The sequence below is a fragment of the Xiphias gladius genome, chromosome 8 (genome assembly GCF_016859285.1).
Source record: "Xiphias gladius isolate SHS-SW01 ecotype Sanya breed wild chromosome 8, ASM1685928v1, whole genome shotgun sequence".
NCBI lineage: Eukaryota > Metazoa > Chordata > Actinopteri > Istiophoriformes > Xiphiidae > Xiphias > Xiphias gladius.
The window spans coordinates 30,497,923-30,513,874 of record NC_053407.1 but is presented as its reverse complement, the minus strand read 5'-3'; the positions used below and the strand labels follow the sequence as shown (position 1 = coordinate 30,513,874).

The 15,952-nt window shown below is 45.8% G+C and overlaps 1 protein-coding gene across 1 annotated transcript in view; it reads right to left on the bottom strand.

Moving 5' to 3' along the window:
- Positions 1-301: 301 nt before the first annotated feature.
- The window catches only part of LOC120793764 (GRAM domain-containing protein 2A), a 29,587-nt gene continuing 13,936 nt past the window's right edge, over positions 302-15,952 (bottom strand). The window contains exons 3-12 of the mRNA XM_040134129.1: positions 12,353-12,410; positions 9,557-9,629; positions 9,224-9,327; positions 7,433-7,531; positions 6,965-7,036; positions 6,807-6,866; positions 4,410-4,545; positions 4,225-4,318; positions 1,658-1,759; positions 302-637 (exon numbers count right to left, since the gene is read on the bottom strand). Of these exons, the coding sequence (XP_039990063.1) occupies positions 589-637; positions 1,658-1,759; positions 4,225-4,318; positions 4,410-4,545; positions 6,807-6,866; positions 6,965-7,036; positions 7,433-7,531; positions 9,224-9,327; positions 9,557-9,629; positions 12,353-12,410 (847 nt within the window). The 3' untranslated portion in view covers positions 302-588. The remainder of the gene's footprint in view (positions 638-1,657; positions 1,760-4,224; positions 4,319-4,409; positions 4,546-6,806; positions 6,867-6,964; positions 7,037-7,432; positions 7,532-9,223; positions 9,328-9,556; positions 9,630-12,352; positions 12,411-15,952) is intronic.

The following is a 15,952-nucleotide window of genomic DNA, read 5'->3' as shown; positions in this document are numbered from 1 at the left end:
TGACTGAATTCTAACGGAGGCTCGTGGGTACTGTAGTATTTGGACCTGTCTGCCGCACCGAAACAAGGCGTAAACAACCGAAACTGGTGGTCAGAACGTGAACCTGGACCCAGAAGAGTCCTGAGCTTCTGTTCAGTAACGTTCGGCAGCTCCATGAAAAACCGGAACCGGAAAAACCCTCGAGGCTCCGGCAGCTCGACCCAACATCACATCCGTCAGTGTGTGTGTGTGTGTGTGTTAGTAGATGATAATGTGGATCCATAAGGGCTTCTCTGTCTGGGTGATATCTACGTGTACACACACACACACACTCTGCTCCACAGGATTAATCTACGTCTGTTATGTTGCAGCACGTTGCCGTTGCTCAGCCCTCTGATCTCGTCATGTCCACCGAAACACGTCGGCCTCAGAGGTCAGAGGTCAGTCTACTGTGTGTTGGCTATTGTGACGTCTCTATGGTAACCGGGTCGCGGCGGGGTCAGAGGTCAGCTGCTGAGCTCCTCCCGAGAGCCGTCTCCTCTCACCGCCGCCCCCTAATGGCAAGTCTATGTAAGCGCGGCCTTTTCTTTACATCGATCGGCCGCAGCGTCAGGTCCCCGTCCTCTGATTGGCCAGCCAACAGGGCACCTCTCCGCACCTGGAAGATCAGTGGAAAAACAGCGCGTCAGTCGGCTCCGAGGGTCCGATAGAGTTCCTTTGAACTCACGACTGACAGTAGAAACAACTAATCGGCTACTCAATCAACCGATCGCCAATCATTCTGATCATTGATTAATCGTCATTTGTTCCAGTGTCACGTTTGGGAGAATTAGCTGCTTATTTCTGTTTCATTTGGAAGTAAATTAAAAAAGTTTTGGGTTTTACACAGTTTGTCTGACATTTTAGTCTACTGATCAATTGATTGAGAAAATAATGGTCAGTTGATTTACTTTGAACGAAACCCATGTACAGTAGCTCATTGGGTAAAGCCGTCGTGATCATTTGCCTGCTGGTGTCCTCAGACTTTAGTTTATTGATTAGCTGAGTTTACCGATAGATCAACGAGCGCCCTCTGCTGGACCACGAGGCAGACTAGTTTAGTTAGTTTGGATGTTTTGAAGGAACTGGAGGTTTTCTCATGGTCACGCTAACAGCTTATTGGATAGTTCAATGTTCAGAGCATTTCTTCCATTTTAATATATCTGACAACATGTGAATGTCACGTATTTTTTCTGTGGTAAAACTGAGTTGAAGTGCCCTCTAACAAAAGAACAACAGTCTTTCCTGGTCACATTTTTTCTTACGTCTGTCTCCGAACCAAAGCCGTGTGATCATTATGAGCATTAGAAGAGTGTTTTTCTTGCTGTAATGGTTCCTCCTGCTCCTACTGGACGTCAGGTGGATCCACAGTCGTGGTTCGGTCCCAAAAGCTTATGTGAGGCTAACGAGACTTCAACGGTCGGAGCAGGACAAATCCACCGGACACCTTCCAGAGTTCCGTCCTCTCAGATTTTCTAAAACCTTTTCTCTCTCACTGCCACTCGGCAGGGAAACTCTCTGGCAGTACAAACGCGTGTGTGTGTGTGTGTGTGTGTCTGTGTGTGTGTGTGCGTGTGCGTGGGTGTGTGTGTGTGTGTGTGTGTGCGTGGGTGTGTGTGTGTGTGGTTGACGTACACACCTCTCTCTCAGTGTCGGCTGGCTGCTCAGGAAGCTGAGCTGCTGCTCCAGACGACAGACTCTGAAGGCCAGATAGCAGGACGACAGGACCAGCAGGAAGACTCTGAGACACAGACAGACAGGCAGGCAGGTAACCGCAGGTCGCGACCTTCTCGTTAAACAAACACACTGACGTTTCCTCTCGTCAGACTCCAAACGGGCCTTTCGCCCGATTCCGACAACAGAAGAGAAGGTCGATCGTGATAACGGGGATGCACACTAATTAAAACGACGCCCACACGGAATAACTGCGTGACACACTTTGGCAATAGAGCAGAGAGTGAAGCTTTCAAGTCTCGTGCCCTTTAATCTGTACTTTATATCAGTGGACAGCTCCGGTCCCTGCAGCACACGAGCGTTTTAGCTTCATCGTGTGTCTGTGTGTGATGATTTACAGGCTCAGGGTCGGCAGAGTAAAAGAAAACCATGTTTTTGAGACAGAGAGTTGGAGTTTCAGCGTCTGTCACCAACATTCCTGCTGCTGCTCGGTTTTCATAGGAACTATTCCTTCAGTAAAAGTAGTTTAAGTGATTTTAATGATCTGAGCAACAGAGAAAATGCTTCTGCTCTACTTTACTCATCTACTATGTCCGATCGATTTTTCCTGGAACGTTAGTTTAGTTCTTTGTGTTGAGTTCAGAAGCAATTTTTGATTCAAGAGGAAATTCCTTGAAGGAATTACTCCATTTAACCCCCAGTAAACATGAGCCCTCATTCATTTACCACTGACAACTGTGTTTAAGCCTGATCAGACGACCCACTCTGCACCGACTAAAGATTCCAGATCAGGACAGTTTGTCATTTAACTTCAAGTCTACCTGCATTACACTGCCTCTGTTTTACCTGTGACTAGTGCTGAATTATGAGGTGGTTTCCAGGAAACTTCATAGTGAATTATTGAGAATTTACCAGCTGTGGAAAGTAACTAAGTACTTTTACTACAGTACTCAGTTACTTACAGTACTTTTGAGGTTCACTTAAGTATTTCCTTTTTCTGCTACTTTATACTTCTACTCCACTACATTTGTTTTACAGCTGTACCTACCACTTATGTGTCAGATTAAGACTTGACATAAAACACAGCACATTGTTAAAAATTAAACCAGTGGTTTCCAACCTTTTTGGCTTAATTGTAATCGACCCCTCGGGTTCACCCGGCGACCCTCCGGAGGGGCCCGACCCCCGGGTTGGGAACCGGTGGACTAAACTAAAAGCGGCTCCACCGGTAAAACGCCGCCGAGGCCTCCGTGACTCAGGATCAAAGACCTGATCACGTCAGAGAGAATCAGAGACCAGTCACAGGAGACAGGTCCCTGCACAATGAAGTACTTTTACAGTGATACTGGGACTACAGGAAGTACTTTTACTGTGATACTGGGACTACAGGAAGTACTTTTACTGGGATACTGGAACTACAGGAAGTACTTTTACTGTGATACTGGGACTACAGGAAGTACTTTTACAGTGATACTGGGACTACAGGAAGTACTTTTACTGTGATACTGGGACTACAGGAAGTACTTTTACTGGGATACTGGAACTACAGGAGGTACTTTTACTGTGATACTGGAACTACATGAGGTACTTTTACTGTGATACTGGAACTACAGGAGGTACTTTTACTGGGATACTGGAACTACAGGAAGTACTTTTACTGGGATACTGGAACTACAGGAGGTACTTTTACTGTGATACTGGAACTACATGAAGTACTTTTACTGTGATACTTTTACTACTACTAGTGGAAAGTGTGACCTAGTCTTTCAACATCGCGAGCAGCACAACCCGAGCTCCCTTCTCCTCTACTCTGCTGGAGGCAGAAATAATGTCAGACGGAGATTTTTAAACTAGAGAGAATCTACTGGACGGAAGTGAGAGGGAGAAAAGTTTTGATGCGAGTGAACTGAAGCTGCGGTTGCTGTTTTCCATCGCATGCGGTTGTATGAACACGCTGCACATAGAACACCGAACCAGCAGGGGGCGGCACGGACCAGCAATAAAATAGAGAGGACTCTAAACACACCTCAGACTGTGTCATACTGCTAATAGTGCTGCTCGGGTTAAGACAAATCCTTCTACTGACGCTGCAGAGTATTTGCGCCACACAGGAAAAGAAATTCTGAGGTTACGAGAACATTTCAGAGGAGCCGCCTGCGTTAAAATGAGGAACGTGGAGCCTGTTGTGAAGTTTCACAACTAACGAAGCACCGCATTTCCCCGAAGCTTCAGTCTGATTCTTGTGACATTACGACCTCGGTCTCTCTCTCCCCTCAGCGTGGCCCTAACGCTCCGCCCTAGTTTTCTCTGCCTGGTTTCTGTGTTTCGGGTTGTGTTCTGGATGTTTTGCCTGGATCCGCCAAAGCCTCAAAAGATGATATTTATCTTTATTCAGACGAGGCAGGATTCTGGTGAAAAAATTGAATATTTTTGGAACTTAGTCTTGTAAACCTTTGTTGGGTGTAGTTTGCGTTTTCGGGGTGTTTGGTTTTTAGATCCTCTGGCTATGTTTGGATATTTTTTGGAACTCACAGCAGGATGAAGAGTTTCAGCAGCTGGTACTCCATGTGACCCAGTTCAGGTACTGGTTCTGTCAGCAGGATCTTCTCTGTCTTCAGACCGCTGTCTACACAGACAAAAGGACCCAGTTTAGTGTCTCCCCATCTGTACCTCTAGGGGTTTCCTGTGACTCTCGATTGACGCGGGGGCGGGCCTACCGGTGAGCGTGTGCGCGCCGAAGGGCGTGTCGGCGGCGAGGCTGGGGGAGGAGTTTCCCAGCAGGTCCGGGAGGGACGAGGAGACGGCGGGGAGCGACGGTTTCCTCCTCCACTTCAGCACCTCCGGATACTCGTCCTGACAGAGAGACAGAGAGACAGGACAGCAGAGAGACGGATTGATGTCCTGGAGAGAAAGTTGGACTGATGATGGACGGCGTTGGGAGGGACATGATGCTGCTGCCTTCAGGTGCTCTGTCAAAGATCTTTCAGCGAATCTTAAAAACACATCAAATGTCACCAGTTTGTGCCTTGGTCAGATGTTTACTGTAAGCGATGCGTTCAAGGAACAGTTCACCCTCAACAGACCCTGATATGAAGCTGCACAAAACCAATCTCCTCTGTTATACAAACGCAAACTTCCCCACCGATTTCCCCGGAAGGAGAACGGGAGGATCATTCAAGCGAAGGTTCTGGGGCAGACCAGCCATTAAATGAAGAGTGCAGTTGGGCCCCGGAGTACAAAATGGAAACCAACACCAAACTGGGACAACTCAACAGCGTGTGGCTCAGTGGCGGAAAGTAATCAAGTACATTTACTCAAGTGCCGGTACTTATACTTGAGTATTTCCATTTCATTCTGTTGTTATTCAGAGGGAAGCGTTGTACTTTCTACTGCTCTACACTGATCTGAGTTACTGATTTCACATAAAAACACAACTTACAAAAGCCAATGAGTTTTTAAAGAAGAAACCAGTGGTTCCCATCCTACCAGTACAGAGCTACATGCAGGACTTTTACTTGTGATGGAATATCAGTGTATTTATAGGTACCTTTACCTTTAAGTACAGGATGCGAGTACTTCTTCCACCGGCTGCACGTCAACACTCTCCTCATCGTTTTTAACACTTTTTTTCAGCTCAGTAATTACGCGCGGGGAAAGCCTCTTATCCAGGGACCGTGAAGGGGTCACAGAGGGTCACCTCTGGACCAGATCAACAGCCTCTGGTTTCCCGCCAGGCCTGTTTTCACTGAGCGGCGGCTCGTATCTAACGCGGCGGGTTTCTTCGTCCCACTGAGGGGTCGGCTCGTCGTCTCCTTCATCGTTTTGAACGACGCTCTTCGTTTTTCCTTCATCACTGGGACACGTTTCTCTTCTCTCTTCATTAGTCAGTGTGTGTTCGGAGGTTACGCCTGGGTGTATAACGTTTTCTGTACTTTCTTGGTATGAAGCAAAATGTGTCCCCAGGCACAGAGAATGGAAAGCTGTCAGGGATGCTGCTTATTTTAATTATCGATTCATTAGTTGATGATTTTCTGGGTAAAATGTGAGAAAATACCTAAAAATGTCCACTATGATCAGTATAATAATAATAAAGAGCCTGAAGAAGGTTTTCCCGTCCGAAACCCAAAGATGATCAATTTACTGTCACGACGAAGAAAAGCAGCAAATTCGCACGTTTGAGAAGCTGCAAAACGGATTATTTGACATTTTTGCTTAAAAAAAAACCAACTGAAAATCATGAATTGATTGTCAGAGTAGATGCTGATTGATTAACTGATTATGGGTTAATCGATTAATCCTCACTGTGAAATACAAAGAGGTGGCATCAAATGTCTTCTGTCCTCATCCTTGGATCAGATCGTTTCTGATTTAAATAAACATTTTGCCACATCAAACTGAGACTTTGTTTTATTTAGGTGAAGGGCTTTTATGGCGGCTTGTGTTTAGACACTTTAGGTAACGCAGCTCTTTTCCTGGAAAATTCCCTGAGAACTTCCTGGTCTTCATCTGTTGATGAACCAGATGTTTCCAGAAAGGCCGACGCAGTTTGGTGCTAATAGAGAGAGGGAACGGAGGAGGGGTTAGTTTCTGCAGTTGTGAAGTACCTGCTCCTTATATTTGGGGTTTTTTTTAAAGGAAGAACAGATGACACCTCAGTTACCTGCAACCGCGTCATTATTTCTGTCCTCACCAAATGTAAACCTGCACCTGCTCCGGGTTTGTATGAAGGTAAGTTGGCAACTGAGTCACCTGAAACTGGTGTGACAGAAAGTTTTTACGCTCCGAGCTGATGAAGTCTGAGGATCTGCCGATGTTATTCAGAGTTTTATTCTTTATCTTTCTTACTGTATTCGTGTTTTAAAATGTTCCGTTCCCCGTCATCAGTATTGTGGTGATTTGTTTAAATGATTATTATGATTTTCATTTCTCGTGTCCATTCGTCTCAGACTGTTACTGTTCACGTCCGTACTGTCTTCATCCGGTCAGTCGTCTGTGAAGCTCTGACCTAGACCACAGGTGCTCTACCAGTAAAGTTCGATGGATTGACTGACTGACAGGCCGACGTCTCTGACGGACAAGATCACCTTTCTGTGAATAGACGAATATTGCATTACCATAGACAGAGAGCTGGGCTCCTCCAGGTACTGCTTCAGGCTCAGACTCTTCCCGTTCACCTACAGACAGAGACACAGTCCGACAGGAGGTCAGATCAGCAGGAGACCGGAATGACCGGGATTCTCTCTGAGAGAAATGGGAATTATGGACCGCCAACCTGCAGGTGGGTGCAGATCCTCCTGAGGACGTCATAGACATTGTCTCTGGACAGCAGGGACACAAACACATACTGCAGACAGAGGGACAAGAAGCAGGTCACTTTACGGTTTAGTCACAACAAAATGTTTACAATTGATCAAAGAACTGATCAAAACAAACTCAACCACAGGGGCTGATTGTGATGAGATGTGGTTCAGACGTTCTCTAAAGCTAATGACGGAATAATCGTCGACCTCAACTGTTACGGCCTCACAGGGCCACTGCCCAGTCCGTAGACCTGCAGTCTGAAGTGAAGCTGTCAGACATCGGAATATAGAGGGAAGATCTTCGTCCTTTTCTAAAAGGAAGTTGGGGCCTGTGTGAGCTGCTCTTTATTCTGGGACTCATTAAAAGCAGGCGCTGCCACGCGTACGTAGAGTTTGTCTGTTCTATTCTGCGGTGGCTCTGCTGTGTGCTAGTCCGGTACCTTCTGTCCGGTGTCCATGGTGATGGCCAGGCCGTTCGGCACCAGACCGGCAGTCTTGTGCTTCTTCACCAGCCGGACCGACACCACTGGAATACAAACCTGCAGGTACGGAAGAGAGGAATTTGGAAATTTCACATTACGCGCATGGAGTCGGAGCGAGAGCACCGCCGTTCCACAGCGTGCTGAGCTTTAATCTCACTGACTCGACCTTTGACCTGGACTCTGTCTCGAACGGGGACACGCAGGCTGAGTCAGCGGAGTCATGTGGGGGTCACGCATCTACCGTAATGATCTCATGATGCTGATGACTAAATGACACCGCTTTAAGGACATGAACACACGAGGTGAAGTTCCTAAGTTTCTACATGGAACGAAAACCAGGTTTAAGAGCGTGGGAGTTTTATTTTGTAATTTTTCCCCCAGTGTTTATAGGAAGCTTAGATAAATATCCTCTTACCAACTCACGCTGAACTGAACCGAGCCGAACACGTGAAACTGCCACGAACTCTTTCTGTGTGTTGTGAGAATGAAGTTGAACAACTGAAACTGGCAACTTGTTCATCTGTAAACGCCCCAGAGGGACTGACTGGTCTGCTCTTTCTGACGTTTTATTGTGAAGGATCTGAGAAACAGAGTCAGGCTTTTCTTTCACAAAACCAATGTTTGTGTGTATCATGTATTTGCATTATAAATAAAACAAAAACAGTTTCACTAAACTTCTTTAACTCGGTTTTGCGTATTAAGTAAATCATATATTGTTACAACTAAAATAAACTATTATAGAGCTTGTTGTAAAATATATGAAATTAAATTATGTACAATCAATTAACTGTATGTTAAGTGACCTGCTGCACTAGAAGAGCTAAACTTTGTGAATATGCAGCTTGTTGTATGTAGAGAGAAGCTGGCAAAACATAAATGCTGATATTCTAGATAAGTTAAACTAAGCTGATGCGATAAAATTAAACGTGAAACTACGTTAAACGCAAAAATAAAGCAGAGCTGGAAGTTATGATCAAAGCTAAATTAAGAAAACACGATAATTGAAAAACTAACAGAACCACATGAAGCTAAAACCACTGAATCCAGTTCAGCTAAGCTCAACTAAAACAAACCAAACTAAATTAAAGCAGAACTTAAGTAGGATTAAACAGCGGTGTCATAGCTCAACCCTACCACGGTGACCTTTGACCTGCAGACTTTTTATTAGCCCATTATTTCTTTTCTTATCGCTTTCATACTGTGTGTAACGATCGGGGTCAGGTCCACTCTAAAGCCGAGCATCTGTGTTTTCAGACTGTTTATGAAATGTTCTCCATCCTCATTTAAACGCAAAAACAAGAAACGGAAAATAAGAAAAGAGCAAAATGTCTTTTTTCTCATCTGTTGGTTGACAAACACCTAAATTGTCCACCACAGCCCTCGGGTTAGGAGTGGGACAACGTCGTCTGTGTGCTGAACATTCGATCTGTGCTCACCTGCTGTCCATGACAAAAATTAACGAGTACGGCTTTAATGTCCCCGAGGGGAAGTTTGGCTTAAATACAGCAGGCAGTAGTAAAAAAAACCAGGAAAATGAAGCAGAGAGTTGACTTAAGCTGGACAGGAGACTCGTGTTTTCAGCTTTGTCCGGTTCGGAAATGATTTTTTTTAAATGCGAAAAATGCCGGTCTGGTGTGGATAGTGGCCAACACAGCGAGGAAAAACCGGTTTTCATATTCATCCGGTTTAGTGTGGACAGAGACTTAATGGGACAGGAGCTTGAACGGGACTGAGAGCGTCTTCACTCACCTTGATGTCTTTACCAAACAGGTTTGCGTAGAAACACAGCCAGTTTCTGGAGATGTAGAGTCGTCCCTGCAGCAGGATGTCTCTCAACAACGCACAAGAATACACTGCAGAAGAAAAGGAGGAGGAGGAGGACAAGGAGGACAAGGGAGACGGGTGCATCAGACAGACAGACACAGTCAACTTTTACTGCTTCTCCGAACAAATGCTTTCATCGGGAGCTGGAAACAAATATCATAAAAATGTGTTTCTTTAACTGGCAAAAACACGCATCGTAGACATGAGCTGACCCAGGTTAAATACAGACTGAGTTGGGACGGGACGGACAGTCAGTACCTTTCATCAGGATCTCCTCTTTGGGGACGGTCTGGAACAGTTTGTGGTACTGAGAGTTGTACTTGCTGACGGTCTGTGGAAAGGAGGAGGAACACAATCGATCACAGATAATCACAGATTCAGCTGTTTATGTTTCTCTAATCAATAATCAGGTATCCGGATGTACCTGAAGTTTAGCCCCGGGAGATATTGTTCTAATCAATATTAATAACGGATTTGAATATCACAGTAACAGGTAACTCGGACCGTTGTTGCTGGGGCGCCGCAGGGGTCTGTTCTTGGCCCATTACTGTTTACGTTACACAAAAATAACATTTTTTCTCCCAAATCGGTGCATCTGCGTCCATTTTTACGCAGATGATGCAGTTTTGTACGACCCAGCAGCCAGAGAACACCGTCTCGTTCGGGCATCAGACTTCCAGGGACGGAAGGGAAAACAAAAATGGGAAATAATATATATTATATATATTAATATAACATATTTTCCATGTTCCCACTTCATTTCACCAATATTGACAGAATTCGGGGACGGATGGATCGATTTTTTTCATTTGATTTTTTGTTTTGAGCGGCTGCTGCGTCCTTTCTTTTCGATGTGATTTTCTTGCTAAGCCAATGAATGCAATGTGTTTATCATCTGTCCAATAACACCACGGCATTACCGTCAAACTTTAATTATGCCCTTGAGACATAGCAAATCACACTAACAGCCCTTGACAGCATCATGACGTTTTATCAGCAAATCAAGAAAATCTCCACTCATGACAAACCCAGACTTTCTATGTGCTGCTGGTGGTTGAGAGCTGGATCTGAAATTTATTGGGTCCACCTGCACCGGAGAGGCTGCCGGACTCTGATCCCGAACCTCCCGACACAACAGATCAATATTTTTAGGGGACCATGTGGGTGACAGGAAGCAGGACAGTGGTCTGTACTGCAACAGTATAATAATACTAACACTAATGTCACAGTGCATCACCTATAGCCACCTCCCAGGCGCTGACTCATCTTCAGTCTGTCTCTAGTTATCACTTCTTAATTATAAACTTTACAGCTGCAACGATGAGTCGATTAGTTGATACGTCGAACAAAAGAAGAATCCTTTTCTTTCTGTTTCCTATCATCACCTGGAGCTCGAGGAAACTGTGCTGAGCACGTTCACCTTTTTCTGCTGTTTCATAAGCCAAACCATTAATTGGTTGATTGAGAAAATAATCTGCATATTAATCGATAATGGAAATAATTGTTACTTCCAGCCCTAACAGACCTGTTTTAATCCCACTACGAACCGAGCCTCTACCTCACTGTCTCGGATCCTGATATTTGGGTCAGAAGTTGCATCATGTAAACACCTCCCTCCCCTCATGCACCTGTGTCTCTCTTTATTCTCTGCGAGCCAGACGGTGACTTCCTGCCTTCCTGTTCCTGTCTGATACAACAGAGACTAGAAGGACAGAGATCAGAGGCAGCAGCTCGACGCCTCGCTGCTCCAGCTCCAGCTCCTGAAGCTGCCGTCAACATTTGGGTCAAACTAGAATCTCTGACACAAAAGGAGTCTTGAAAAAGTTTTTTAACCTGGACTTTTTCAGGTCAGGAGTCCAGTTTAATACATTATTTCAAATGTTGTTTGTTCACTTCCAAAGGAACTTTTTTTTACAGGTAAAGTTCATTATAAATAAACAGATGGTCTTTTTTGAGAATTTTGACAGGTGGGAAATAAAGCAGAAAATCGAGACCCATCCAATAACATTTCAGACATAAACATAAACAAGAGCTCATTATTTTTTTTCTTCCCATTTTTGGATGGAAAAAACAACAGGCAAAAGCCCTAAAGCCTTTGTCTTTGTTTAAACCATCTTAAAGAGACCATTTACCCAAACAGCACAAAGAGATTCGTAGTAATTTACAACCGAGCCACAAGGCGAAGAAGATGGAAACCACTGATTCAACCAACACGGTGTTGGATTTTAAGAGGTCATTATATTTCTTTATGTGAAATCTTCATCTGAAAAGCTGTCTAATAAATGCAGTCTACAATATTTCTCCAAAATTCTCTTGAAGTCATTAACACTATTCTTTCTAAAAATTCTTTTAATGGCTTATTCGTTCATTTTTAGTGAACTGGTACAGAGCAGCTGTCTCAGCTCGGTGAAGTCGTGTGTCTCTTCCCGCTACAACCGGCGCTGTGGCTCCTGTAAACCCCATCTGTGCTGCGTTCATGCCCGGTCTCCTCAGACACGGAGAAAAAAGGACTGTCACAGGTTTCATGGTCTTTGTAAATCCAGCAGAGGACATAATCGACCGTGTTAACACGTCTCCTTCTACTGTCAGCGCGAGTCTTTGGGGCAGAAAGCGTCATATCTGCCATTTCATCTGTAAACTCGGCTGCGTTTGAACTGCTGGTGTTTGAAGGTTGCCTGTAAGTTTCTGTCTGCTGGAACGGGCCCCTCTCACACACACACACACACACACACACACACACACACACACACACACACACACACACACACCCCTGAATATGTTCCCATGGAGACGAGACAGACGCCGGAAACTTCTGCAGAGACTTAAAAAAAGATTTGAAAAGACTCCTGCTGGCCTGTCGTCATCTCTGGACATCTGGAAAACAACCACAGAGCTGTGTGTGTGTGTGTGTGTGTGTGTGTGTGTGGTTTTATATCAGCCACATGCATCTGTAGGTGTGGTGTTGTGAGAGCTGAGCAGTGTTGACATGTCGTCATTTTCGGGCCAGTTCTCATTGTTTTGCTGAGTGTTTGTGTCTCTGAGCGAAGGACTCACCGATCCTCTGTAGCACTTCTTCACGTCTTCGTAGGACAGGTCGTCGATCAGCTGCAGCCTGCGGGACACATCGCATCACATCTCGTTAGAACGGATTCTGTCAGAACAGACAAACACGACAGTCCCACAAAAACCAGGTCCCCACAAGCTCACGGCCGCGGGGAAAACACAGCTTTGAAACGGCTCCGCGGAAAATACAAAGGTTCAGCGTCGCGTTAAAAGAATCAAGCTGCCAGTCATAGGCTCCTTTGTTTCCTCTTTCCTTCCTTCCTTCGTTTCAAATCACCAACGGCAGAGCTACGCTGAAGAGACATGTTCACATTTTCTCAAAGGATGTGAGGATGCTACCGGGAGGTGTAGCTGAGAGAACCGATGGAGGAGAAGACAAACTCCATGCTTTCAGTGGAGACGTAGCCACGGTCCATTTGCAGCATCTTCGCTACGTGTGCCACGTTGCACAGCGCATGTACGAAACGACCGGACGGGACTGACTGGGCGCCACAAAGCTGAATGAACCCGTCTGCGGGTTTAAATTGTCCTAATTAAATATTGAGTTGATCCAGGCAAGTGGCTTCTTAACTTACAGCCTCATGCAAACGGCCTGTTGGAACGTGTCTTTAAAATCGAACCTATGGAGTTTTTTCTGTATCTTGTTATTGCAGACAAAACCTTGATTGTCCGTTGCCTGGTATTTACCTGCACACATGAGGGTTGTTCATAAAAAACATTCTCCATGGTCTAAGAATTCAAACCAGAACTACAGCATGTCATCGAAACCTCCGCAGCTGAGACTGTTGGAAAACAGCGGCCTCAAGCCCTTTTTTACCCATAATCCTCCACCTGCTGACAGTCGTGGCAGGCGGCAGCATAAACCTCGCTCGGTCCAGTGGCGGAGTCTGAGGCAGAACTAGTTTTAGTCCCAGGATCGATAAATAACGGCTCTGAATCGGAACTGGTGCTGAGACAATGTTAACCGTCCGTCACAAAGCACTGGGCATTTCCACTGACGTGTCCCCCTGGGTTACAAAAAGAAAGGAAATAGGTTTTTGCAAGAACTCGCAAAATGCGAAACTTCTGGGATTTGTTGAGACACGTGTTTCTGTGTTCTGAACATCACGTCCCAGACAGCTTAGAAAGGTCGGACCACAAAACATGGCTGAGCTTTACTGCATCAGCATAATCCAGTGCAGGCAGGAAGGCGGGGTAGAACCTTTCCTGCAGCGTGAGCGCACCGTTATCTGTATCTCGTCTTGCTTCGTCTCCGACCAACGGTCCGTAACCACAAGATGTTTGATTCATGATAACGACACAGGACATGAAAAAGTGGCAATTTCTCATATGTGACCGGCTGAAACCATCAAACCATGTTTGGCATTTTCACTTGAAAGGTGACTGAAAGGATCTATCCTGTATCAAAACAGTCGCCGATTAATTTTCTGTCAATCGCCTGATGGTTGCAGGTCTAATAAAAGTCACAGACAGTTACAGGTCACTATCTTTATATCAGAAGCGGAGCTGCTCCTGTGCTGCGTGCAACCTGTTGGAAATGCACAATCATCCCGGTGGAGGCTGGAGAAAGAGGAAGAAGCAGCAGATTTCTGGCTCCAAACAGATGTTTAGTTAGTTTAACCTTTTCTCCCTTTTTTGGGGGGATTTTATCTCTTGATTAAACAAGTGACAGTGGAGATTCTGTACGACAGGGAAACAGGAGAGAGAGAGAGAGAGAGAGAGAGGGAACAACACACAGTAAAGGCGTCACAAACCTACAGGGTTCCTGCAGCTCTGCTGACTGTATGTGAGAAACTTCTCCGTTTGTGTTTTTGTCAGCTTTTCTAGCTGACCTGAATCGGTCAGGAACGGAGCTGGAAAAAGGGATGTCCCATACAGAACCGTGTAGAAGTTTTAGCCACTTTAGAAGTTCAGATTCTTCCCCATCGTCAGTCAGATCAGGAGGCGTCTGATCGTCCCAGATTCTTTCTGCAGCGGGACGACGAGTCCAAACACACAGCCAGAGTCATAAAGAACCATCTGCAGAGACCAGGAGAACCAGGAGTCCAGCCGCAGATGGTCTGGACCCCACAGAGCCCCGATCTCCGCATCATGGAGTCAGTCTGGGCCCACATGAAGGGACAGGAGACACTGAGACAGACTGAATCCACGATGGTCTGGACCCCACAGAGCCCCAATCTCAGCATCATGGAGTCAGTCTGGGACCACATGAAGGGACAGGAGACACTGAGACAGACCGAATCCACGATGGTCTGGACCCCACAGAGCCCCGATCTCAGCATCACGGAGTCAGTCTGGGACCACATGAAGGGACAGGAGACACTGAGACAGACTGAATCCACGATGGTCTGGACCCCACAGAGCCCCGATCTCAGCATCACGGAGTCAGTCTGGGACCACATGAAGGGACAGGAGACACTGAGACAGACTGAATCCACGATGGTCTGGACCCCACAGAGCCCCGATCTCAGCATCATGGAGTCAGTCTGGGACCACATGAAGGGACAGGAGACACTGAGACAGACTGAATCCACAGACGAAATGTGGCAGGTTCACTGAGGAGAACTGGTGCTGAATTTTGCTGAGAAATAAAAACTATTCTGGACTTTCTTTTTGAACCATCCTCACTTTACTTTAGTGGCTAAAACTTTTTCTGTATTCCTATTTTCAGCAGTTAGAAAAAAACCTCCACAGTGAACTGGGAGTTCAGGGAATTTATATCAAGGCTTTCATAGTGAGATCACTTGTGGAGGGGGATGCTTACGTGATGGATGTTTCATACTGACACATGGAGAATTTGTGTAACTCACGTTGCAGGACGTGAAGATTTAGTTTTAAGTTTTAAATTTCCAGAGAAACTGAACATGTTTGTGTTTTTCTCTGAAAAGTACAGCGCACTGCAGAGTTAGTCATCCAAACTCAGACACAACCACACTCCTCCTCTTAATGAAGTTAGTTTAATTCTGTTTAGCCAAAAACAAACAGAAAACAGCTCCGTGTCCCTTGGTTACCTCTGGAAATCCAACATCCAGCCCTTCACACAAGGTCTTTGAGTGCAGCTGTCTCGCCAGTACATCATGCAAAAGGCCTTAATCGGACAGTTTCCTTGTGTTATCAGGAGCCACGTTGTTGTGAGGATGTAAATGTGACCGCAGATAACAGGAGGCAAATCAACGCTGATATGTTGTCGAGCGGCCGGGCTGCCGTCAGCTCAGATAAAACACGTCCCGCTTTGACCGCGAAGCTGCTCGATCTGCTCACGCACGATCCACGCTCACAGAAGCAGCTCCGAGCCACGGACCGTGTGAAGAGTCAATGGTCAGAGCCAACAGCGGCTTACTGGAATTTCAGTTCAACTCAGCAGGTGAGAAGCAGCTAGAAGGCATAAAAGGCCAGAGTCCAAAGCACCGATGTTCCCCCTCTGAAACGAAAACCCCGGCCGATTTGGTGAAACCACGTAGTCACCAGTGGCAACGACAAGTAGTGTTTCACCCCTACACGTCCCAGAGTTCTGTTGAATCCAAAATGACCAGGGTTGGGAAGAAGCTTGGACTTTGGAAACACTGAGGGCAAGTCGCTTCTTCTGCCGCA